A 27,876-nucleotide genomic window follows, 5' to 3' on the forward strand; every position below is an offset into this window, starting at 1 on the left:
TCTTATGTAATTTGCCTCATAATTCGAAACAACTTTTATTTTTATTTGAGCACCCAGTACCGTCTTTACACATGGGGCCCGTGCCCATCCTCAGGGGGCCTGAAGTAACAGTATATTTGATTACCCATCATAAATGGAAGATCGTAGTAGAAAAATGTTAGTTTAATTTGCTTTCTTTGCTTTTCAAAAGGGCCCTAAATTCGTATGTGCCCAAGGGCCCCAAGGGCCCAAAGGCATAGTTTAGGCGGCCCTGTGACTGTGAGCACCTATACCGCATCGGTCGCAAGGCAAACAAGCATGCCACTGACAAATCGTTACCACGGTAACCGGTTCACGGTGGACTCTAGTCACGGTCTTGAACACTACTTGTGTGTCTTGTGCACTCCTTTTATGACGAACCATAGACGAGTAGTCCTTCAAGAAAACCTTAGCAAGGAATTCCTGCAGTATACAAATTATCGCATCCGATTCTATAGCTATGCGATCAAGTTTAGGATCTGCCGCCGTGATGTCTGCTAATAACAGAACACAGAGTCGTCGGTGACCCAAAGATCAAGTTGCCAAACTTTCGCGGAAAAAAATGTAGATCGCGACCCTAATGTGTCATCCCATGGCGACCCGCAGCTCCGCGCGAAGGCCGACGGCGAGACGGCCCTGATTATTCACAAATTTCCAGTTGTGCCTGAGCACATGTCTAGTGTTACTTGAGCTGAATGAACTATACCTCAGAGGGAATTATACTGGTCCACCTCGAAGTGGTCGGCAAGCTTTGTTGTCAATAACATGTGTGGCAGCAGGCAGTAGTCAGTCCCCGCCGGCCGCCGATCGCGCCGCACGTACCCAGTTAGAGCTCTACTCGGGCTGAACTGGCGTCAAATTCACGCAAATACACTGCATAGTGTTTCTCTGAATTAGCGCGTTCTGGAATAGTTCCAAGTTGTGTGAAGATTCCGTGGTAAAGTGCCGGCGGGATTTAGTCGACAGTTTGACGCGGGTCGCGGATTTACTTCCTGCATCCGAAACGTCAGCGAAGTTGCCGGTGCCTGCAGAGATAGCAGGTGGGTCTTGGTGGATCGCCTCAGGTTTTAATAAGTAATTGGTAGAAAAAAGGGTTTATAGTGTTACGCCCGGAAAAAGCTATTGATTTTTCACAACGCCACCAGCAATGGTGCTCATGGTTTTAGGGTACGCGCTGAAACACACAAAAGATAACACAGTTTGACTGTCCTGTGTGCTGAAATTACTGAAAGAGTAGTGTATCTTAGGTACCTCAAGCGGTCGTTATTAAACTCCGATAATCGCCGGTTATTGAGTGCTTCATTGCTTAAACACGTGACCGAAAGTTAATATAATTAACGAGCATTCAAGTTAACTAGGTTATTATAAAAATTCTTTTTCGCTGACATTAGTATCGATAGTAATTTGGATTCAGATAATGTCACGTATTCTTGCGTGTTGGTACAATAATTCTGACGTTACATTACTTACCACATTTTTTGCAAATTATTAAACGCTGAATACCTTTCTAATCACTCTGCGTACAATTTCAATAAAAACCTGTATTTAATTAAATTAATCAACCAGCATTTACATAAAAGTAAGGTGATTTTTCCGCCTTGGGAACGTTCACCCTTGGTATTGTAATGTTTTCCCTGGCATTACCATACCACCTTGTAAATAGGTATAAAGGTAAGTAGTAGGACGCCCTTTTTGTTGTAGGTAGGTAACTAGAAACTGACGGCTGCTTTGTTAGCAAGGGTGGAAATGAAATAGGAAATTGTTTTTCGCTGATGTAGTCAAATATTTTCTTCCCAACCCAATGTCTAGAACAAAAACCTGGTTTCATAAATGATTTCAATGACATTTAGATTTATAAGAAGGCATTGCAAGCATCGAAATTCGAAGATTGTCAGACTGGACTTGTCAGAGTGACAAAAATGGAGATATCAATACCTATCTACGGGTTCTGATTTACAAATTTCTTGGTAGGCGGAGTCGTTCTTCTACGTTCTTTGTTAAATATTGTTATTACCTACTTCTCCCATCGTTAAGGATGACTTCAAGAATGGTCCTAGTTCAGGCTGAGGCATCCGACACTTCAGACAAGCAAGACCTTTCTCTCTATGGAAAGCGTCACGCGTTCACCGTCATAGAAAACGAAGTATCGGATCGAAATCCCGGCCCGGACCCGGACCGGTCTAGTGTGAGTCAGTCTTTATCCTATTCCAGTGTTTTTCAAACTTTAGGAAAAAAATGCTTCACTTATGTATTGTTTTAAGGGTGGGAGAGGTTTCGAGACTCCCCAGGCAGTCGCAACCCACAGTTTGAAAAATGTTTGTTTGTTTAAAGTACTTGTACGTATAACATATAGTTACCACTGTACGCCCCAGGCCCCCCCGTGGAAGGTCGGCTCATATAAATATTTGCTCCACCCACTTAGAAGTACCCATATGCGGCCCGACGATGCCAGGATTTTCGCATAGACAACGTTCAACACTCTAGCGGTCATAGGTCTAAAACGAAGACTTGTTTTCCTCTATAAGAAACTAAACAAAACCAGTACTTAGGTACCTAACATAAAAATCTATACCTATGACGAATAGGCTATCTATTGGCTTTTACTTACACTTTTATAATCAATTCCACCCCCCTTTAGAAACTGGACAGGATAATACCTATAAAGCAGACCACTGACTAATGGGGCCCACTGATTAACAGTCCGCCGGACGGTATCGGCCTGTCAGTTCTTCGGAACTGTCAAAATTTTGTTCTAACTGAGAGGCCGATACCATTTGGGTATTAAGGGGCCCAATGATTAACAGTTCGCCGGACGGTATCGGCCTGTCAGTTAGAACAAAAATTTTACAGTTCCGAACAACTGACCGGCCGATATCGTCCGGTGGACTGTTAGTCAGTGGTTGGCTTGTACTGAAGCCAGGGGTAGTTTAGATTAGCAAATTTAAAAACCCAGAAAAATACTTAAGTTAATTTTCGGAACTTACGGGACTCTTCTGACAGTAACTTTCAGGCGCAAAATTGACGCAGTTTTACTTGTTGTTATTGAAGAGCGCGAATTAACGGAAAACGCTCGATCATCTGCCAAAAATTTCCTGCGTGGAAGTAAGTGCCGATAAGCTAATGGAAGATATTAATGTAATACTGGTAATGGAAGTTATTAATGGTGGTGGTAATGGAGGATACCAGCCGCGGGATTACGGCGATATTGTAATAATTAACTCCGACACAGATAATTGAATCTACGTAGACGTTATAGCAACATTATTTTAAATAAATAAATTGAATTGAATAACCGCTTCGTGAGGCAACAACACACTTAAAAGAGTTAACTTGATTAATTATGATCATCCGTTTACACTAGCGATGTGCCGTTCTCAAAATTTTCCCGAGAACAGAGAAATCTATCGGAAACGTTCTCGGATTTTTTTCGAAAACGTTCTCTGAGAGTTTTACCCTTTCGTCGCAAAAGCAATGAATTCTTTTGTTTAATCGCTAATGTAGGAGATAAAACAAATACTATGGAAGCTTAAAAGCAAATTTTTGGCACCATTCATAGCAATATAAAAAATAAAACTAATAGAAAAAAAAACAGTCAAATCTAACCTACTTTAAGATCTCACATTTTTTTAAATAACAGCAATTGTTATAGGTATCCAATAAAGCAAAGAAATAGAGTTTAATAGTTGTTTATAATGTTATTTTGTTCCTATAAATACATATTTGGATTTTGCATAGAACTTGGCACTCATTTAGATCTCCATTCTTTTTGCGGCGAACCCCACAGCCAACCATAATTTTTGTATTGAACTTGGCTCTCCTTTTTTACATTTATGTTTTTGGTGGGATACAAGTACACACGGATGATTACCGCTTTTCAGTATACTTACATATAAAATATTTCCTCCGATTCCTAAAAAAAATTGCCTTTTTGCGTTACTGTAAAGCGATCTCGACCTAATTTTGATCAGATAATAAAATTATCTGAATTATTTAACTACTAACTAGTAGGTTGAAAAAAAACAGGATAAGCAATGTACCTATTCGTAGCTACCCGGAACAGAAAAAGAGAGTTCCTAGATCCGATTTGGACCATTTACTCGTCATCCTCAATACGCACAATTGTTACTATTAAATCTTTTCCACACACATACAGGAATATATAGTATAGTAATTGGAAAACCAGTTTGATCTTGAAGTACGCGAAAATACGGTAAAAGTTTGAATGCTCCTTCGAATGTCACTTATTTATGGTTGTTATGCGTATTCGGGCAGACATAGGTACACCCTCGGTACACCATACACACACACGTTTTGTGAACTCCGGCAGGAAGTTTCCGCCGCGTAATCGCGGCAGCCATTACTCCATATCAAGACTGACACTTTGTAGGCAATTTATTCATAAAGAACTGACTGCGCTCGAATGTGCACATTCATTCGCCTTATTGTGTTGGGATACAGTTGAAAATGTACAGATTTGTGGGCCTGTCGCCCTGCGTTAAGCTCACATGCTTACACACATGGCGTGGGTAATAAACAGATGCAGATTTTTTGTTCTTCATAATAAAGTTAAGGAGTTGCTGACTCATTTAGTCTCATCGCGAGCTCCAGTGTGCTCAATTTTCAGAAACAGAGATGAGCATTCATGTTTTGAGTTCCGTAGCCAAAAAGGCACAAACCGAATTCTTATTAATATTTTCGTCATATTTCGTCTGTCCGTGTGTGTCATTCTATGAACTTCCATTTGCTCGGACAATGCTGCTGACGTGCAATGGGTATCAAATTCCCATTATTGTAAAACGTTTCACTCTATTGAAAGACTTACTCGTACATTTATTTACACGGGTTCTGCTCTACAAAATGGGCGTCCCACTATAAGTAAAATTAATCTTCCTCTGACCCGGTCTTTTTTTCTTGTGTTTAATACTATAACTTGGATGATTCATACATAGATGATTCTCACTCTTAATTAAATAGCGATTAATGAAATACCTCCGTATTGAAGTCAAGGAAAATGCGTCAATTGCTTCCACTTAATTTACAACATCGATTGGTTAAATGGAAATAGCTGTCATTTTTAAGCAAATGCAGCACTTTAATATGAAGGGGATAAGGGCAAGTGAATAATGTTAAGACCATTATTGCATTCATCGTATCACAGGGACTATAGCCTCGAGAAGTCGGACGCAGTCGCCACTCCAGATAGTCGTTTTTTGACGATTTTTGAACCCCCCTAAAATCATCCAAAAATCATGCTTAGAATGACCCCGTTTTCTCCTACGTTATGCTACCATTATCCGATGTCCAACCCCCCCTAATTTGAAATGACGTCATTTATGAATAGCCCCTTATTGCTGACTATTTGAGACGCTTAACTTCAAACTCGGGTAAATCCATCTGTCAGATTATGCGATGTTGGTATTAAGAAAAGGTAATAGGGTCGATATTTGCCGTGAGGGTCGAATGGATTTACCCGAGTTTGAAGTTAAGCGACACATTTATAAGCTTGTTCCCTCCTTTCTTGAACCCTTGACAGTGTGTACACGTACAAATAGCAACACAACTAACTGTACCTTATTTTATTACGTACAAAAGGCATAAGGTCCACTGATGTCCAGTTAACAGCGTGGGCGATGGCATTTCTTTGGTAAATTGAACAATCCTACAGACATGCCTGTAGGTAATGGCAAACCTATCTAAAAAGGGGTCTGTAAGTTTAATAAAGGAGATGCTCAGTAGCACAGGATGGCTATTTATAAACCTTGGAAAGCTAGAAGGTTATTTTGTGGTCAGTATCTTCGCCGGTCGCGTGCTGCGGCGCGGGGGTGAGGTGCGGCGGCGGCGTGCGGGGCGCCCCATTAAGCACCTCGTAACGGCATGTATTATCCATCGACACTGCAATGACATTTCATAAACCTTAACCCTATGACATAAGGTCTACCAATGGTCAGTGAAGAGTGCCGAATGTAGCAAATGTAGCAACGATATCGCGGAGGGTCTTGTTACCAATTTGGGTCAACATTGTCGCGACCTTGGGACTACCTGCCGGCAGTTTTGTGTGTGATGGCCTTTAGCTCATGAAACCTGAAGACTTACTATTTTTTATTTTAACGTATGAAAGCGGTTTTAGAGAAAAACCATTGCTACCAAGTATATTTAATATTGAGGACTGGGATCCTATGAAGAAAAGTAGGTTGTACGCTAGGAACTTAAAGCCAAACTCATTTTTCTTGCTCATTCTGGTATTTGAAGTTCATGGGGTTAAAAGTCATTTACTTAAGTTGTGAGTTTGGCAATTTCCGGGTGTAAGTAATGAAAACGTATTTAAGCCAATTGGTACAATGAGCTTTTTGATTATTTTAAAGTCCCGAGGCTACAGTTTATTAAAGCCGACCACTGACTAACAAACAGTCAGCCGGACGGACGGTATTGGTCGGTCAGTTGTTCGAAACTGTTTTTTTGTTCGAACTGACAGGAAAAAATTTTTTTGTTCGAACTGACAGGCTGATACCGTCCGCCTCGTCCGGCACTCGGATACCGGATATTAACATTGCTTGATTTCGGAGTAGCTTCAGATCCAGACCTTGAACATTGATACGTACCCGAAGTTCAAAACTATTTAGTGCCATGATAGTTTGGCCAGACAGGAACAATATTATCATTCATAAGAAAAGCTAAAACTAAAAATGTATAAATAAAATTATTATTAAGTATAAAAAAAGAAGTAAAACCGACTTCAAGAAGAAAGGAAGTAAAATAAAGTATCATTCCGTTTGAAATGCCGTGGCAGCTAATTCGTTTGAAGTCGGTGCCAAGCCAAATAGTTAAAATACTGGTTAATAATAACCCTAAGCAACTAATGGGCAGCTTGCTTTCTTCCTTTCTTATCGAACTTCACCATCACTTCGGTTTGACGGCGTGTTGACGCTTTTTAACAAGCTTTTATTAGGTCGACCTGTATGTAACTATGTAATGGAATCTAAGGTAACTAATTTAAGCATCTTCCAAGGATTGTAGCGTCATGAAAATTGGCAGCTGTATGTAGTTCTGATGACAATACAATAATATGGAACTGTCGAACTGATCTGATGATGGAGACAGGAGCTGGCCATAGAAACTCTGTAATGAAACAACGCAACCTAATTGTGTTAGGGGTTTTTAAAATTGTCTTGATGAGTATTAATTGTCTGTCGTAAAAAAGTACAGTCAGCGATAAAAGCTTGTACCAAAAATGAAATTTTTGCCAAAAACTTATAAGATTTGGCTTAGCACCGACTTGAATGTATTAAGTATTTGCTAGCGCATTTAAAACGGAATGATACCTACTTTATTTTATCCTTTTTGAACTCAGTTTTTCTTTTTTTGAAGTGAAAACTTCTTTAGCGGCGCTTAGCACTTTTTGAGGTGGGGAAAAAATTATAAACTCGATACAGCGTAACGCGTAACGTAACGCTGATGTCATGTGTCACGGACAATGTTATTCACCAAAGAACTTTAGTCATAACGTATCATAATCAGGTCAATTATTTAAAACTGGACTTAGGGGTCATCCATTAATTACATCACACGTTTAGGGGGAGGGAGGGGGTCAAGAAAATGTGACATATTGTGACATGGGGGAGGGGGGAGACTCAAACTTTGTGACGTCACTTTAACTTCATCAGTAACCGAAAATTTATTTAAATTATTTTATTCGCTATACATTTAAATAACAAGTTTTAAAAACGACAATCGTTTTTATTCGTTTAATTTTCTTTCCTAAGCAGTTTTGGGTTATAAAATTACTAATATTTATATCGTCAAAAATATTTTGATAAAATATTAATAATACTTAGGTACTAACTTAATTCGATTTGGCAATTTCGTAGAAAAAATGTGACGTCACACTAGGGGGGAGGGGTTTGCCAAATGTGACCAAGTGTGACAAGGAGGGGGGGATGGGTCAAAAAACCTAGAAATTCGTGTGACGTAATTAATGGATGACCCCTTAGCTCAAAGTTCTATAATCTTGTACGGGTTGAAATACGAGGATCTCACAGTTATATTCTAACTTTATATCACTCAAATATAATTCAATAAAGCTACATCTTGATGAAATCGCTAATAAAAGTGAACTCTAGTACTGGTGAATAAAACTCAAAATATAATGACCAAATATATTTAGATGCGAGGTTTGCAAGGTAACTTTACAATTTCTATTCGACTTTTAAACAATTAAGAGCCCTTCAACGTGCACACTAGCGCCATAGCTAAATAATCGTAATTATTTAAATTTAACGAAAGATATTGAAAAAAGGAGGCCGCTACGTACTGCATTGTGTACTTAAGTTTAAGTACCTTTTGAATACATCAAACCAGTTTTTATGTTGCTGGTTTCGGCGATCTAGGAACTCAAAACAAAAACGGCCGTTTTAACTTTGGACGCCTAGATTGACGAATCCAGCAACATAAAAACTAGTTTGATGAATTCAAAAGGTACTTAAATACACAATGCAGTACGTAGCGGCCTCCTTTTTTCAATATCTTTCGTTAAATTTAAATAATTACGTTTATTTAGCTGTGGCGCTAGTGTGCACGTTGAAGGGCTCTTAACGCTACAAATTTTAGCTCACTGGCCAGCAATTTCGGAACTAAAGTTTTTCAATAGAAAGGAGGATGGGTCAATTATACATAGTGCTGCAGACATTTTGGACTAGTCATTGAGTTTCCACTTCTGTCGGCACTCCCGGTGTGCAACCCGTTGTTTTTTTTAAAAGATTAATTGTAAAGCTATATGTACTCGTAGGTATATAAGAGAATGGTAAGCAGATAAGTAAATTAAAAAGTCATAGTCATATCTGCAACGATTGCGATTTCCTTAGAGTAAAATGCAGTCACAAACTCGCATAGGTAAAGATCAAAAGCGGAACAGCTGGGTCGTTGAATCGCGAGTTGCCCCGACGCCCGCGGCAAGGGCGGCGGGCGGCGCGCGCGCCGCGCGGCCGGCTGCGGCGTGGAGGCCGCGGCGTGACCAGATAGAGGTCGCTGCATACTGGTACATATTAGGACGATAGGGGCTTTTGTGAGCCCTATATAGCATTAGACGGCCTTTGCGGGTCATACGAGGATTTCGGTTCTCTTTTTTTTTCTTGTCTACGTACCTTTTTGGTCGTAGAGATAGGCACTTTGGTGGTGAAATAGGTACTTAAACATCTATCGGCTTATGACTCTACTTATGTCAACACCGTCCGTTCCGTTGCCGGGCGTCAGACCGTCAACAACTCCTGAGGATGCCTCGTAGAGAGACGAAACACGTGTTGAGTATTATTCTTTTGGTGGTGGTTTGTTATATTTATTTGCGTATTTATTTTTGCGGTGGGAGGGTGGGAACATTAATTGCATGTAAAAAATACGCAAGTAAGTATAACGGGTTAGCACTGATTGACTAGCACGTTATCGTTTACGCGGATTAGCAAAGTAATATTTTGGTTTAGATTAATATGGATTTCCGCAAAGTAACGCCTGATTCTATTCACTAATATTCATTAAATTTAACTGCTTTCGTGTTAAAATACAACCTAGCTGAAACGACATGCCAGTTATGACTATAGTTGATTAATTACTTAGATGTGAACAGTGTTGGCCGAAACGTTAATGCAATTGAAAATGTTGGCCATTAAACATTATAAATTGAACCTTGTAACGGACGATTACATTTTACGATTCAATTTATAATGGTTAATGACCAACATTTTCAATTGCATTAACGTTTCGGCCAACACTGGATGTGAGGCACTGGTCCCACCGCGAGCTAGTAAGCTATGAGCTATCGGCTATAAACACGAACAAAAGATAAGCACTCCCGTGTAAATAAAAGAGACACGGCGATATTTATAGTTACTCGCCCAGCGGTGAGCTATAAATATCACCGTGTCTCTTTTATTTACACGGGAGTGCTTATCTTTTGTTCGTGTTTATAGCCGATAGCTCATAGCTTACTAGCTCGCGGTGGGACCAGTGCCTGAACAACTAGATGACAACTTCATGATCGCTTTACAATATTAGTAGTAGTTGCCAATTTATTATTTTAGTCGCCCACCTATCACTTTAAGTTCCCTATAATTTTTTGGGTGGCTTAATTTTGCTGCCAGTTTTTTTTAATTATATGATGCTTATATTTGAGGCTAATACATATGTTATGGCGCTAAAATATTAATGCATAGCCAAATTATATTATTATATGCCCAATGAAAGTTCTTGTTTAATATTTTAGTTTCCCGGTTAATAATAAGCCATATAAAACCTACAACTCTAGGGCCAAATTCGACACGTACAACTGTCAGATTTCGCATCCACGTCAAATCAACAGTTGATTTTATCGCATTCTGAGTTATGATTCCATCAACGGTGGATAATATCATTTGGTACAACCAAAACTCCACTCTAAACTAAGGGTGGTTCGGTTTGGTTTGCTTGTCACCCTAACTGTGGATTGTTAATGTCAAATTTTGACATTGTACGTATTCGAGAACTTATGATGTTTCTCACATCAACGGGAGATCAACACGATACGTCAAACGTCGCTTGTCGAATAGGGGTCCTGGTCTATGTTTTTATACGATAATCTTTGTTTATGTAGAAGTTTTCAAACAAAATACATCTGTAGTACTTCCACCACGCAATACTCAGAGAGCGCACATAATCGATGTTTTCAAACAACGTGTCCCTACAACTTCGCTGTACCGAGTTAATGTAATGCACCATGCGATTCCTCGGAGCAGCGGAGTCCGGGCGTGCACCGCGTGCATAACGCACTCATTAAAGCGTTGCTGTGAAAATGAAATAAACGTTGTACAATGCTGATGAGAAATATTATACGGATGCCATATTCGATTTTTTTAATATGTGCTTCATAAATAAAGTATTTTATTTTATTTTGTTCTATATCAATTCCTCTAATTTTTATGTATGTACACATTGTAAGACAGGTTAAGGCCCCCCCACATCTGGCGTCTTTCGAGCGTCGGCGTCTACAATTCTATGGCCGACGTCGACGCAACGTCGATGCAGCGTCGACGCAACTGCGCAGCGACGTCATTTTCCATAGCGCTGGACCGACGCCGACAGACGCCGACGCTCGAAAGACGCCAGATTAATACAGTAAAATTATACATTTTGCGTTTGCGTCAAATCCGGTAGTTCTGATTTTTTGCAGGCTTGTTTATGATGTTGGCCCAATGAATAATCCAAGTTTGTGACCTCGAGCGCCGAACGCAACTTTGTCAAAAATCGAATAAACCGCAATATTTTTAGATTTGGGCGATTATAACCCTAAAGTACTAGTTTTTGATAGTAACTTCCTAGGGCGTTTTTAAAAACTTGGATTATTCATTGGGCCATCATCATAAGCAAGCCTGCAAAAAATCAGAACTACCGGATTTGACGCAAAATAGCCAGGTTACAAAATTCGACAAAGTTACTGGATTAAGATGTGTGGGGGGGGGGGGGGGCTAAAACAATACACTGCTACAGCGTACAGCGATATTTGGGCGACTGAGCCATGCACTGCTTGCGTGGAGCCACTGTTCCCGCCTTGGCTACGCATGAAATGCATCAGAAACTCCTTTATAGTTTTACGAGGCAGTTCGCGGTTTAGTGCCATAGTTGACGCTTTTAAACATTTTAGTGTAATTGCCACACCATGCAGTAAGTGGAAAGTATGCTCACTTACCAGTTCGTAAAAATAGTATCTACATAAGTGCTTACTTTACATACCTATTAACCAAAAATCTATCGATGGGATTTATGAGATTTTAGTGATGTAGTGTTATTTTTAAGTTCTTTGAGATGATTACATTTCAAAGAACTTAAAATGAACCTGCCGAAGCAACATTCAGGGTGCTTGGCAACGTAACGCAACGATGTGTTTTATCCTTATATGTGTTAGACTGTTAGGTAAATATAAATTACCCAAGTTTATTGTAAAGTGTTGCTGTAGGCTGTAGGTACTAACAAGCGGTGAAAGGGCCGACTTTTATCACCAGTGTGGTCGAACTTATTGAATGGGTTTTAATTATCAATAAATTATGCTTTTTATCTGCCATTGTTTCTGACGTGTCGTTTATTTCATCCCATTGAGGAGCCCGCGCAGTCTCTGGACTGGTTCTGTAACAAGGTACTTGCTTGCCCGTTTAACCCTTAAAACGTTTATGTCACTTTTTTAGTACAGGTACTAAATGTGGCGCCAAGTTTAAACACTAAGTGCAGGCTAGAAAACGAAAGTACGTTAAGAAAGTGCGAGAAGTGTGCTTTTTTTTCCTAGTTTAAGACAATATCAAACAAAATTCGGTTTATGCGCAGGCGGCAGTTGAAATTTGAAATTCGCTGAATTTGCGACGGAGTTTGTTCCTGACGCCATAGAATATAAAGTAAATAGCCAGAGTGTTTTCTTTCTGTTGATATTATTACTAGATGAGTTAGACATTGTTATTTTATATAAAGCTCATTAAATCATACATTAAATCTCAGTCAAAAATTGCGAAATAAATCTTGTCCCATTTTTGTGACATTGTCGATAGTACTGGTAACAAAGTACCATTTAGCTCGTCCTAAAAAACGGACAGTGCCGGCTTGTGCGGAGACAAGATTGTGACAGAAAACGGACATTGCCATACTTAGGGTATATACTTTTTTTTCATTTATCGTCGTTTTATAGGCTATTGTTGCGTTGGGGTTATGTTACACATAAGTATATGTATACATTTTTTTATATTTTAGTTTCAGGTGGTTCCACCATCTGACTCAGAAGAGTGAAATAGCAAAAAAGACGACGATGACGAAATTTTACTAGAGGCAGATTGTACATCTGCCTTGCCCCAATCTGACTCTTTTTCAGCAAGGTCACTTTCTAAGAGGTTGTCAAATATGATGAACAAATATATGTTCATTTACGAACACGCGTGCTTTTATTCTTATTATCATGCTATTAACGTTTTGTGCTGGTCATTGTGTATGGCACTATCTGTATTTAAATATAATTTCGAAGTCTAACGTAGTCCTTGTGGGAAAAAAAATTGTTCATAATACTCGACCTGATGACTTAAATACGACCTGTCCTCTAGTACTCCATCTACAAAACTTAATTCCTCTCCATTAAACGCATAACTCGCTTCAGTATCCAAATTATTGGCACGTCTAGAAATGTCCTACGGTTAAAACCTATTTCAAGTCGATAATGAAGATGCTACAGTTCTTGAGGCCTGTAAAATGTAATCTCTACAAAATTCAGGAGAGTAAATAGCTAATTTCGAACCTAGTCTTTCATATGTCGGACAGACGAAGCAAAGCATTTCTACTAGGGTACAAGAACATATTATTATAGCTAATGATGTCAAGCACCGCCAACTAAAGCCTGCGGTCTGGGAGCATGACATGGATAAGACTCTGGTTCTCGCCAAGGAGGAGCCATATATTCCCAGAATGTTGCCAGAGGCCACTGAGACTGAAAAATATCTAAAGTTTTACAGGAACTTCAGCTATTCTCTACCACCAGGTTAGGTTCCAGATAGTCCGGGTAATAAGAAAACAAGCAAGACATAGAACTGTGAGATCATAGTGATAAATGGTGTGGTCATTTAAGTAAAGTAATATTACTTACAATAATTGTAATGTGTAACCAGCTTTATGACCCTATTTTGGATGTATACGTAGCTTTAAAATGTATATTTTTGTTTAATATATCTGTACGTGGGTCGTTTTACACATCAACACTAGAAGTAAATATAGCGTTATTATGTTTCCCATAAGTTTTTTCATATTAATAATCTAACTAAACATTTTTTCCAAACATTCACTAGTGTGTTATTGAAATAATTTTAAATTTTCTTGGCCTGTAATTCTTTAATAATTTTTATTTTCTTAAACCGTATAACGGCATTGTCCGTTTTTTAGGACAACCTTGGGAGCAATCAATATATAAGGTTCGTGGCAATGTCCGTTTTAACGGACGTCCTGAAAACCCTACTTTCAGAATGCTTTTAATTTTTTTTTCTTAAATAGAGTACTTTTTTATTCATTACTATCCCCAAAAACATTCCACGTGATAGGTGGATACATTATTTCATGTCTTGCCATGTTAAGAGTTAAAGGTAACCCATGGTTCTACCAATTGATTACCTTTTTATAAAATACAGAACATATTTAAAGGTATTGTGTAAACTGTCAACGATGAAAAACATCCGTGGGAACGGAGCACGCCGATCAGTACCCGTCAAGGCCTCTATAAATTATGTATTACTACTCATAAGGATCACCCACAAGATGGACGGACGACCTTGTTAAAGCCGCCGGAAGACGCTGGATGCGGGTGACTTCCAACCGGTACGAATGGAGGTCCAAGGGGGAGGCCTATGTTCAGCAGTGGACGTCTTATGGCTGAGATGATGATGATGATGATGATGACTCATAAGGATCGGGACATCACAAACAATATCCCTGAACTGTTTCATTTGTCGTTTTAAAAACTGCCCAATACGTACAATTTAGTGGGAGCACTTTTGGTACTTATCCTTTTGCTTTGAATGTGTAAATATTATGTTTTGGACGGGCGAATGTTTAGACATTTTACTTTACAGTGCTATTGATTGATTCCCGCACATCTTCTCTCATCTCCGCCGCAGTGGAAAGGCAACCTTAACGATCGGCAGGGTTTTTCTGCATCAAAACAAAATTAGGGTGGGCTTTTATATATGGGTCGAACAGATCACTGTGTTATGTCTTTCCTGTAGACATACACAAGAGTTAAGGGCTATAAAGGTTAATTTTCTTATTTAACCAGGAGAGAAAACTAGTGTGTTCGCGCGAACTGTACATTTTTCTTTCCTGTGGGCAATAGTTAACAGCTTGTGGGCATGTAAGTAATGATTTTATCATACATAGTTCTCTAAATAAAAGGAGGACCTTAATTTTCACGTGGATAAGGGTTAAATAAGAAAATTAACTTTTATAGCCCTTAACTCTTGTGTATGTCTACAGGAAAGACATAACACAGTGATCTGTTTGACCCATACGTATACTTACTTAAGTACTTACTTAGGTTCAAAGAGCCAGAAGTAGGAAATAGTTATCAGCTGGCCCTTTGTCGTATAATTAGGAATTTTAATTGTTAATATTTTGAAAACCATAGCAATCACATCTCGAAATATAATATCACACCAACCTCTCGACTCTACTAATCTAGCGATGTCTCTGAAGCTCTTGAAAGAGACAAAGCAACAGGCATACAACATTCCGCCGCATGTTTCCTCCACTACCACCCACGATCCAAAACCTAGCTAGGCCTGTTCATAAGTGACTGTTGTGAGTTTTGCAGCTCAAGTGTCAAGTAATCCTTAGCAGTCGTAAACGTCGTAAACCTTCCAGCTGGGCGTCAGTGCGGCACCGTTCACATGCCACACGTAGCTGTTGGCCGCCCATGGCCCTCGATCGATGCCGGTCGCCGACCCCGCTCCGCATTGGGCTTGACATGTTTATTTAAGGATTAGCTCGTTGCCGTCGAGACGTGCATTCACATCGTCTCATGTGGTCAAGTTTTTCAAAACCAGTCTTAACCTGACACAAATCTGTAACCACTTTGCGTAAGCGGGGAATAATGGTTCGTCTCTGTTCACGACTCTCATATGCTCGGGAAGCAAGAAGAATCCCCAATGTTGTCTTTTTGCGCTGCGCCGACGCATCGTTAACATGAGTTATGCATCTCTGCATGTGTTAACGCCGAGGGGACTGCTATTTTCGCCGACTGAACGTTTCGCCGAGTTTAGTTTGGAAAATTTGAAACATGGGCTTTATCGCACACTAATAAGGCTTATTATGAATTGGATTCGTAAATTCTCATGTGGCTATAAGTGTGACTGCAGCGTGTGTCATCAGCACCGCATGTTTGTCTGACTTAGTCTTGAAATTCATTAAACTATCAAAATAGTTAAATGAGTAATGGGCCGAGTTTGTTTTTAAGCTTGGATTACGCATAGTTGTTACTAATCCAGGAGTCCGTAAGTAAAGTCAAAAGCAAAGAATAATTCATTCAAGCAAGCCTAGCAACAAGCACTTTTGAATAGCTTATTATGGCGGATAAGTTAGCTAATACCTACAGGAAGCTTCGGATAGACAGGCTGGACCATTAATAACGTACCTAAGCAGGTATCACACAGTTATTTTATTTATTTATTGTTACATACAAAATTTGTACAGCATTACATTACAGTGCAAACTAAGGCACTATTCAAATTAATGGATAAACAAAAAATATTAACAGGAACATAATAATTTCAAGTGACATCCAGAGTTTCACAATACAGCTGACATGTCCGACATATATTTACCCAGGAATAGGGTTTGCACGACGGATCCGGCGAAATGTATGGGAAGATCCGCGGATCCGGATCCAGATCCGGATAATTTCATACATTTCGGATCCGGATTGCAAACCCTACCCAGGAAGTTACAAAAATATCACTTTTTGGCGCCCATGACAGAAGCGAGTTCAACATTACATTCTTAGGGCTCTCACGGCCGGCCGAAGAGCTTATGTGCGCTACAGTGCGTGTGGTTGGGACTGCCGAGAGGTTTGGGCGGCCTTAGGAGAGTTTTGGGCACAAATGGGATGGCTACTTTAAATACTTCCCTAAATGTGATGTACCGACTCATCCAACATAGAAACTTTTATATTATATACTATTACTCGTAGTCAACCTAGTGATTGAACGGGGACCGGGAAATTGTCACACTTACACTGAAAAAAATATGAGCTATCGAGCACACATTAAAATTATTTCATTAAGATTAACTGCTATTACAATATCAACAAATGTACGTTCGTGCGTAGGTACGTAACGTACAAACAGTAAAGTTTACTGCTTGTGTCAATAGGGTCCCCATGGAACTGTTGAAAACATTAAAATTTAACGCAATTTCGATTATTTCAACCGATTTTTTTAAGTGAAAACTTCTTTAGCGGCGCTGAGCACTTTTTGAGGTGGGGAAAAAATTATAAACTCGATTCAGCGTAACGCGTAACGTAACGCTGACGTCATGTGTCACGGACAATGTTATTCACCAAAGAACTTTAGTCATACTCAGGTCATACAACGTATCATAATCAGGTCAATTATTTAAAACTGGACTTAGCTCAATGTTCTATAATCTTGTACGGGTTGAAATACGAGGATCTCACAGTTACATTCTAACTTTATATCACTCAAATATAATTCAATAAAGCTACATCTTGATGAAATCGCTAATAAAAGTGAACTCTAGTACTGGTGAATAAAACTCAAAATATCATGACCAAATACATGTAGATGCGAGGTCTGCAAGGTAACTTTACAATTTCTATTCGAATTTTAAACAATTAACGCTACAATTTTAAGCTCACTGGCCAGCAATTTCGGAACTAAAGTTTTTCAATAGAAAGGAGGATGGGTCAATTATACATAATGCTGCAGACATTTTAGACTAGTCATTGAGTTTTTACTTCCGTCGGCACTCCCGGAGTGCAACCCGTTGTTTTTTCTTTTTTTTCAGTGTATCAATATTAATTGTTGTTACCAAAAAAGTGGTAAAAATAGAAACTTTGTAACGATTCAATTTCCATGAAGGTATGTATTGTAATAAGGTATGGAGTGGAACTCGATATTATTAGTACTTAATAGTAATTCCGTGTTTATTCGGGAATACGGCTGTCAATACGCTAATCGTGTTAACTTAGTATTTAGCAAGCACGCACGCGATAGCCGCTCGTCCTAATTGTATGTAAGGCGTGTAATGAGGGAGTAACGCCCGTGCGTAATGAAGCGAGATCGTTTCACTCTTAACTGATACATTGTATGACTTACTGCTAAGTAATAAAACCTACCAGTGGTCAGTGAAGTATTGTTGATTGCTGGTAATTAGTGCATTGTTCCGCGCTCGCCGGTGGAAAGCTGACTCATTGTTTACGTTTCGGTCGCTAGCCAATGTGGTTTACTAATATAGTCACATCTTAACAAGTTTCCTTATAAACATCCTGCTATCTAGTTGACTATAGTCTGTGAGTAGTCTATTTTCCATCTTGGGTATATTCTCTCTAGTGTTAGTGCACATAAACTTACCGTTGAAGATAAAGTTATTTTAGAAATAATATATGTAAGTAAGTACTTAATGTGTGAGTCATTGTGTGACTCAGAGTTATTAAGTAGTTTAGATCTGATATCTAGACCAGACTTACTTTAGTAAAATAAACGACTTAAAAGCTATGGTTGAAGAGAGTCGCACGACGCAACAAAATATGTATGTACTAAGTTAGGACCGATCAATAAAGGTTAGCGGCAGCAATGAAGGCCGAACTTAGGAATAAAAAGAAAACTAAAACGTTTCTATTGAAATTAGTGGCGTAGCGGAGCTACTAGCTAACTATACACCTACATTTCAGGCAGCAACTATCAAAGTCCTTTTGAACTTAAGATTATTAAATCTAGGTAACTAGTCAAAGGCTCTGAACTAGAGAATTTTATTTACTGGACTATTTTGTAATGTTTTCTAAATATTAATCCGTTTCTTACTCGTTCCTTACAATGAGCTAAATATTAGGCCGGTCTGTGCACGTATACGTAACATATGTTCCTACTCGTCTACCAACACTAGCACTCACGGAAGTTCTCCTACAAAGATACCGCATAGCACATTAATTGGGCTAGTCCCAAATATATCTTAGTACGATTAACATACTAACGTACTGCACGGCCTGCGGTTTACAGCTAGATAATATGTGTAGGTGTAGGCAGTTTATGTGGTTTTGATTAAGTATTACGTTGCTGTAATGCGACTAAATACAAATACCAACAAGAATAGACTGCACGGACGTTTCCCACTCGCGCTGTTCTTTATTCGTTTTTAGGGTTCCGTACCCAAAGGGTAAAACGGGATCCTATTACTAAGACTCTGCTGTCCGTCCGTCCGTCCGTTCGTCCGTCGGTCACCAGGCTGTATCTCACGAACCGTAACCCTATTACTAAGACTTCGCTGTCCGTCCGTCCGTCCATCCGTCCGTCCGTCCGTCCGTCCATCCGTCCGTCCGTCCGTCCGTCCGTCCGTCCATCCGTCCGTCCGTCCGTCCGTCCGTCCGTCCGTCCGTCCGTCCGTTCGTCCGTCCGTCTGTCACCAGGCTGTATCTCACGAACCGTGATAGCTAGACAGTTGAAATTTTCACAGATGATGTATTTCTGTTGCCGCTATAACAACAAATACTAAAAACAGAATAAAATAAAGATTTAAGTGGGGCTCCCATACAACAAACGTGATTTTTGACCGAAGTTAAGCAACGTCGGGCGGGATCAGTACTTGGATGGGTGACCGTTTTTTTTTTGCATTATGGTACGGAACCCTTCGTGCGCGAGTCCGACTCGCACTTGCCCGGTTTTTTAAAGTTCATCTATATATAATTTTATTTCTACTACTAAATGTAACATTGTATTTATATAGCTGTTTGTTATCCCTAAAATGAATAAAATAAATAAATACTCGTAAATAGCGAAGTGTGGCGTAACATTGATTTGCCTATAGTAATGTTATATATACATGGATGGAGTAATGTATCCACTACACTAGAGTCGGTCCAACCTAGCTCTGCACAGACAAAAATAGGCACAGAGTGAGGTAATGTCATCAAAAATATCAAATTAAGTACCTACTAATGAAAATGCCCATATAGACGTTATTTTGTCATTTCCACATTATCACGTCAAAGTCGGTGCAAAGTTATAGCTTAGACGAACCCTATACATATATTAGCAGAGGGTAATTAACTGTATCTAACTGTGGTTACAGGCAGTTTCGTCGGCGGCAGCGGACGCGAGTCCGCCTCATCGTGCTGCGTGCGCGCTGCGCTTGGATCGCTGCGCGCCGCCTGGCCGACGCGCGCGCCGCTACAAGACCGCTCGGACACCACGCACGATTGTCGAAGGTAAAGCTTGTTCATCGATCAAAGTTGTTCTAAGCACGAAACGCCCAAGATCTGCACCGTATGTCTTTACTAAGTCTGAAGGATCTCCAATTTGAGTTGGGTAATATAGGTAAACAGGGTTGAGGTAGGCAGGTGTTGCAACATTTGTATTACGAGTAGTTTGGGTCGTTTATACTCGTAATGGTGCTGATTAAGTAGTCGTTTGACGACATTACGCCTATAATAATCTGATATACTTATTGTATCTACAAAATTGTAAAGGCCCGTTGCAGTAAACTGAATGATTCGTTTGTCGCAAGTGCATCATGGTATTCATGATCCCATCTGCCCGCGCAACGGAGTCAGTTCGGGTCCAGTGCCCGCCGCCGCCGCCGCCAGAAGCGCAGCGACTGCCTGCACGAGTATTGCGCAATTAACATGATCGCCCGATTGACCCCCTTCCTCGAGCCACTCGAGCGCAGCGCAGCTTAACTGCTTAAACGGCTTCTGGACTATGTCAAAAATGTACATCTCTAATTAGGTTAAGTTGAGTATATATTTAGATGATTATTTTATTTTATTTTTTATTTTTCTTTATTTATAAATACCGATCGTCTCAAATCTTGAAATTTGTGATTTACATTTCTTTTATATGCCACGATGATAGAGAACGTCCAACCTGTTGCAATATGTTAATCGGTAGGTATATATAATTACAGACGCCTTTATTAAAATTAACTGTGTTTATAGTTTACATAACAAATGCAGGCCGTCATTACAGCGCACTTTGAGGAGCTTTAGCAATCTTTCAGTAAGTAGGTATACTGCAATCAGTTATGTCGTTTCGAAAAGATGTTTTCCTCAAATGAATCCTAACCTCAGCCTTTTACTGTAACCACGTTGTATTAGGAATGATTGTAGCGGATAATTAGGATAGCGGCTGGTAGCTATTCTAAGAGTTCATTATCATTAGTTAATGAAGCGCCGTTACCACGCGGCAATCATGCAGCGCCGCCGCGCCGCGCCGCGCCGCACAGTATTCGGTCTCCGAGCCGAGCGTCTCGGTGCAGTCGTGCGACCACCTCCCATCGAGATACACAATCACTCAATACCGGTTAGTGATATACGGACATTGTACATTTTCCAGCATTTTTGGTGCAGCGGGGTGGTGTTAACGGAATTGGTATAAATAATTTCAATACTAACTAATGATTAATTAGCGTTAATTACGTTAGTATTAATCTTAATTTACCATTTCAGTTGAAATTATCTATTCCAATTCCGTTAACACCACTCTGCTGCACCAAAAATGCAGGAAAATGTACGATCATTGGTGATATATTATCAGTGCTTAATTTAATTTATTTGTAGTTGGCGTTAGCTTGAGTTTTGGATGGGATTTTATTTTTGTGTTTTATTCTTATGTGTGTCTAGTCTAGATCGAAGCTTAGGTACATACTCGCAGCTGAGTCACTCCGTCTCAATCAGCGCTGGTGTTGGTCATTAAAAGGAGTACATAAATAAGGTGTTTTGGTGGTTCTCGAATTTCTCGATAAATAATTGAATCAAATTATTTTCAGCGTTTGTAACGTTTGTTATCATACAGTAACTATCTATTTCCTTATTTGTGTTGAATGTCGTTCGTACCATTATGAAAAGCAGGAAAACTGGTTATCTAACTATTTTTGTACGGTGTATATTCTCGACAAAATTGTGCCTAAATGGGCCCACTGATTTCCAGCCCGTCGGACGAGGCCGATACCGTCCGGAGAACTGGTAATCTGTGGGCACCTTTAAATCCAAAAATATTTTTTAGCTTGTAAAATGTTTATTATTATATGTATATTAGTAAGGTATGGGCTTTAGTTGCCCGATAATAAATGATATTTAATTTTAAATATTTTCTGCACAATCAAGTTATTTGTATAGTTGTGCAGTTCTCTTTTTATGATTTATCAAAAGAAAAAAATAAATAAATCAAAATCCGCCTTCACGAGGTTAAAAGAGGTAAGTACCTAATACCTATTAATATATATTATTCTTAAAGTCTCTCCTTCATGATTCATGAAGTGTTGAATTATCTCGATGTTTAAAGCTAGCCATACACACTAGGGTATGCCTGCGCAGGCAACATGTAGCGTACCAAGTGTACCTACCTATAATGTGGCATTCGACTGTGCTGCAGTTGAACTGTACTTACAGGAAAAACTGCGCAGGCGTACCATAGTGTGTATGGCCAGCTTAACTTAATGTAATAAACGGTTTCCATGACCGATGACCACGAAGATTGGTAAAATAATTGATAAGTCCCGGCGCCCGCGCCGCTCGAGCCGCGCACAGATATCTCGCTGCATCTGCATGCTATTTACATGTTTTCTACGCCTCGCTCCGATTCCTGCCGCCATGCCATAGATAAATCATCGATTTCCAATACCGTACTGTACAGTTGTCTCAATATAATTGTGCGGCTCAGTGAGCCGGCAGGAATTTGCCCGCGGCTCGCGTGCGAAACGCGCAACGAGCCGCAATCATTTCTATGTTTTTGTGCGTACCTACTTAATAAGAACTATTAATATTATCTGTGTTACGGGGTACATGAGACAAACATGCCAATAAAAATGTCAAGAAAGAAAAAGCATAGTGTATGAACCTGATGATATCCCTTGCTTGTCACGTTCTCTCGTTGTTGAGACTCACGCCGCGTGAATACTGTTTCAGGCTCTTGAGTCAGCTGTCAAGCCCTTGCACATGGTGCGCGAGCGCCCCTCCCGCGCCCGCGCCCGCCTGCTCCCCCGCCCCCGCGCCCGCCATGCCCCACGTCGAACCTACGCGCGCAGGCGCCTCGCCCGGCCTGCTGCGCCGACGATACTCCGTACCAGAGACCATCATGAGGAAGTGAGTGCGAGCGCCAATTAATCTAAACAACCCGATGTCAGAAGAAAGAAAATACTCACAAAACAAAATAACAAATTCTGTTACATGAACATGCTTCTATCGACTGAGGAAAGTCCGAGCGAAAGTGACGACGAAACGATGATTCTATGTAGATATATGCCTGTTTAGTGTTTACCAGTGACGCTAAAGCTAAAAATGTCTAACCTTATAGAGCAGGAGCGTTATAGGGTACCCGTTTAAAAACGTTTGTTACAGCACCATATAGCAACTGACCCGGTTTATCTAGACACGCGGCAGCGTGTCAAGCCAAGTTCAAGCAAAGGAACTGGCTAGCCAGCGCCGAGTGTAATATTACACGAACCACTTGGTGCCACTTTTGACCCTTCTATAACTCAAAACATCTTTGATGTAAACACATAAAACTACGTGTGTTTAATTATATCCATAAGGATATCTAGAAGCCCAAATTTCATGAAGCTAGCTCAAATGGTTATTAAGGTATGAAGGTCAAAAAGTCGTAAATTTTAAGACTGACTTATGACTTATAGTACCTAAACCTAACCTACTTCCAGATGACCTAGAAGGATGAAATTTGGAATCCAGCTTGGTTATTGTATGTAACCGTAGGAAAAAATCTAAAAATAAAATAAAGTTAAAAAATAGGGGGGGTCCCCATACAAAAAAAACACTTTTTATTGGGACTGACATATAAGTACCTAAACCTAACCTACTTCCAGATGACCTAGAAGGATGAAATTTGGAATCCAGCTCGGTTATTGTGTGTAACCGTAGGAAAAAATCTAAAAATAAAATAAAGTTTAAAAATAGGGGGGGTCCCCATACAAAAAAACCATTTTTATTGGGACTGACATATAAGTACCTAAACCTAACCTACTTCCAGATGACCTAGAAGGATGAAATTTGGAATCCAGCTCGGTTATTGTGTGTAAGCGTAGGAAAAAATCTAAAAATAAAAAAAAGTTTAAAAATAGGGGGGGTCCCCATACAAAAAAACCATTTTTATTGGGACTGACATATAAGTACCTAAACCTAACCTACTTCCAGATGACCTAGAAGGATGAAATTTGGAATCCAGCTCGGTTATTGTGTGTAAGCGTAGGAAAAAATCTAAAAATAAAAAAAAGTTTAAAAATAGGGGGGGTCCCCATACAAAAAAATATTTTTTTATTGTAGCGTTGGAACCGTTACAAGCAGATATTTGAAACTACCCCAATATATGTATTATTATATTTGCTATATTAAAATAAAGTTTAGTCAAAAAATAAGTGGTGTCCCCATACAAAAAACTTGTAATACGCTCTAAACAACCGGCCAACGGTGTGTCGTCGGCGGCGCGCGGCAGAAGTAAAAACCATACAGCGGAAACACAAGAAAAAACATTAAATCTCAATACCTGCCTAGTTTTCTTTACAAAAAGTATTGATATCCCACCAAAAACATAAATGTAAAAAAGGAGAGCCAAGTTCAATACAAAAATTATGCTTGGCTGTGGGGCTCGCCGCAAAAAGAAAGGAGATCTAAATGAGTGCCACTGCCAAGTTCTATGCAAAATCCAAATATGTATTTATAGGAACAAAATAACATTATAAACAAGTATTAAACTATATTTCTTTGCTTTATTGGATACCTATAACAATTGCTGTTATTTAAAATAAATGTGAGATCTTAAAGTAGGTTAGATTTGGCTTGGCCAGGTTTTATCAGAATTACAATATATATAAAATGATTGATATAATGAAAACTGGCCAAGTCAAATCTAACCTACTTTAAGATCTCACATTTTTTTAAATAACAGCAATTGTTATAGGTATCCAATAAAGCAAAGAAATAGAGTTTAATACTTGTTTATTATGTTATTTTGTTCCTATAAATACATATTTGGATTTTGCATAGAACTTGGCAGTGGCACTCATTTAGATCTCCTTTCTTTTTGCGGCGAGCCCCACAGCCAAGCATAATTTTTGTATTGAACTTGGCTCTCCTTTTTTACATTTATGTTTTTGGTGGGATTTATATTTTCAGATACCGCTTAGCTCAGCAGAGTAACGAGACAGAGGAGCCGTGCGCCGCCACGTCTCCGTCGTCGTCGTCGGCGGCGTGCGGCGGCTGCGTACGCAGCGCGCACCCCGACCGCGAGCTGATGCGCAAGTCCGCGCTACTGCGCCGCCTGTGGGGCCGCGCGCCCGCGCCTTTGCCCGCGCAGCGCACCTCGCGCTCGCTGCACGGCTCCAGCTCCGAGCTGCGCCGCTCGCCCGCCGGCTCGGGCTGGGCGACGCCGAAGCGTCAGCGGCTGGAGTGGACCCCGCGCCCCGCGTCCCCCCCGGCGTCGCCGGGCGCATCCCCCGCGTGCTCGGACTGCACGTTCGCGTCGCACCGCGCACGCTCGCCCGCCGCGCCGCGCGACGTGTTCGCGCGCTACTCGCACATGGCGAGCGACGCGGCGCTTTCGCCTCCCGCCGCGCACTCCTCCCCCGACTCCACGGCGACGCCGTCGGAATCGCTGCCCACCGCGCTGCCGGCGCCGGCGCCCGTCCCGGTCGCGTACGTCACCGAAGTCGACGTGGACCGCTATAGCAGTCTTCCTTTCGACATGTTGACCACCACCGGCTCCCCGCCATATGATGTGCTCGAGATCGTCGTTTCCGAGACGGTGGAGGCGCCACGCGCTCCAGAATCGAGCAGTCCTTCGCGGACGAATGCCAGCTCTAGTCCCGCTCGCGGCCGCCCCTGCAACATCAACATCGACGAGTACGTCTCCAACATTCTAGTGGAGAGCCTCAATTCTCTCTCGGAGCAGTTGGAGAGCATGAGCGCGGCGGTGGGTGGTGCCGGAGTCGTCGTCGAGAAGGAGATCAAAGTGCGGCTGCAGAACACCGGCGTCAATACCATCGTCCACCTCAGCCCCACCTCCAACCACCAGATCATCTTCGGCAACGAGGAGCTGTGCCACACCGACAACGAGAAGCGCGACGCGTGCAACAATCCTCGCTCGCCCTTGCCGCCCTCCCCCGCGCCCGAGCCCAACAATAACGAACCGGTGGATTCGGTCAATCGCGCCGTGCTGCAACAAATCCAGAAACTCTTCCACGATGAGCTGTACCGGTTGGAGCCGGGCCCCTACCCCGGCGAGCCCACGCTGACACAAATCGAGTCTTCCAACGTGGACACGTATATCGAGCATCATACGGACTCCAACTCGGATTCGCCCTCGCTGACGGGGCTGGGCGTCGGAGCCGGCAACTACTGGGCGCGCGAGCCGGCGCTCGTGCCGCGACTGTCGGCGCTGCCGCACTCCGCCTCCATGGAGGTGAACACGTCGTCGTCGGAGGCGGAGCCGTCGGCGTGCCCGAGCCTGGTGGACAGCCTGGACGACCCCGCGTCCCCGCGCGCGCCGCCGCCCGCGCGCCGCCTGCAGCGCTCCGCCGTCGACGTGTTGGACTTGCTTCCGGAGGCGCCGCCGACGCGCGACAAGCCCGAAGCCTTCTTCGTGCGTATAACTGACGAAGACTGTGATTGCGACAAAGAAAACGTCGTCGTCGCCGATCGAATGCCCGACAGAATTCGCGAGCGACTACTGCGACGGCATCGCAAGCGTGAGTTGCGGATGGAGTCGCGCCGTGGCGGTGGTCAGGAAAAAGCGCGGCGGCGGGCCGCCGACCACGATGCGCGCGCCATCGTCGCCGCGCTCGTCGACGATCTCATCGCTAAAATCGCACAGGAAGAGTATAAGTGTATGCGCATTCATAGACGACCGCGCGCTGACCGCAACAAACCGGCGAGAAACGGGAGCAGTCTTATTGAAGAACATAACGGAAGAATAGAACGCGCTTTGCACGGGAAGCTTTCGCTGCCGCCGCCAGACGCCCCGCGCCGTATCTATCAGAAGTCCGAGATTCACGACGGTGACAAGTGTATCGAGATCCTCGAGATCCTGGAGTACGTGGACGATTCACAGAATTCCCCCGAGACGACGAACTCTGACGAGCATTACAGTAACTCCAAAAGTAAAAAGTCACGGATCCCGATACCTATCTACGAGAGAATCCAGCGAACGACAAAAAGGGCGACAAATCGTCCGCGTTCGCCGCCACCCCCACCCTCGCTGTCGCCGCCGCCGTCGGCGAGGCGCGCGTCCGTCCCGCCGCCCGCGGAGCCCCGTGCGCGCGCCGGTTCGCTTCGCTTCCGGCGCGTGTTTGACATCATCCCTGAGGAGCGTGGCGCGGGGCCCCCGGAGTCGCCGCCGGTGTCCGAGGAGGCGCTGGCGCGTCGCGTGTCGGCGCCGAGTCTCCCGCTGCCGCCAGCGCGCTCTGTACGCAGCGCGGCGACGTCGCCGCCGGCGCCGCAGCGCGCGTCGCGCAGCACGATGACGTCCCCGCGGCGCGCGGCGCCCTCGCCGCCACCCGCGCCACCGCCCGCGCCCCGCGTCGCGGCAGGTATCGCGCTCGCTTGTGCCCCGTGCCGCTGACCCCGCACCGCACGCTTGCGTCCGACAGTGCTAGTGCCTTATATCACGAACGGTTTTGTTTCGTACGGTTGACTCGACGTAGACACTATTATTTTGTATGTAATAGAGCGTAGACCGCCATCGAAGTTGACTATATTTTTTTTACTCGCACCGAAGTTTTTATCACGAATATATTATAGATGGACCGGCACGTATATTTATTTGTACATAGACGACAGAGTTGTATCGAAGCTTTATATCGTTATGTAGTGGTATATTTAATAAACGGTTTGAATGAGAATTTTTGTTTTTTATTTATTCGAAGGAGGAAATGGACGTTTGAAAGAGAAAAACGTAGCGACAGAAAATAAGTACCGGAGAGTTAACCTTCCCGGTCGGGCGAAGAGCGAGCGGGCCCCGATGGGTGCGGTGGCCGAGGAGATGGTGCAGCCATCAGTGCCCGCGCGTGCGCCGGCGCTGGGCCGCTCGGCGCGCAGCTCGAGCTCGGGTAGCGACAGCGGCGGCAGCTCGCTGCTGTGCGCGGCGC

The 27,876-nt window shown here is 42.1% G+C and overlaps 1 protein-coding gene across 2 annotated transcripts; it reads left to right on the forward strand.

The window, feature by feature from the left end:
• The first annotated feature begins 813 nt into the window (after positions 1-813).
• Positions 814-27,630, forward strand: LOC134669696 (uncharacterized). 2 transcript variants are annotated; one of them, XM_063527379.1, is made up of 4 exons: positions 814-1,058; positions 19,855-19,990; positions 22,688-22,864; positions 24,908-27,630. In XM_063527379.1, the coding sequence occupies exons 3-4, from the start codon at positions 22,779-22,781 to the stop codon at positions 27,348-27,350; spliced, it is 2,529 nt and encodes an 842-aa protein (XP_063383449.1). In that variant the 5' UTR covers positions 814-1,058; positions 19,855-19,990; positions 22,688-22,778; the 3' UTR covers positions 27,351-27,630. The 2 variants fall into 2 exon arrangements, with proteins under 2 accessions (XP_063383449.1, XP_063383456.1); XM_063527386.1 differs by lacking the exon at positions 19,855-19,990 and having other exon boundaries at positions 947-1,058.
• The last annotated feature ends 246 nt before the right edge of the window (positions 27,631-27,876 follow it).

This window comes from Cydia fagiglandana, chromosome 1 (assembly GCF_963556715.1).
Source record: "Cydia fagiglandana chromosome 1, ilCydFagi1.1, whole genome shotgun sequence".
Taxonomy (NCBI): Eukaryota; Metazoa; Arthropoda; class Insecta; order Lepidoptera; family Tortricidae; genus Cydia; species Cydia fagiglandana.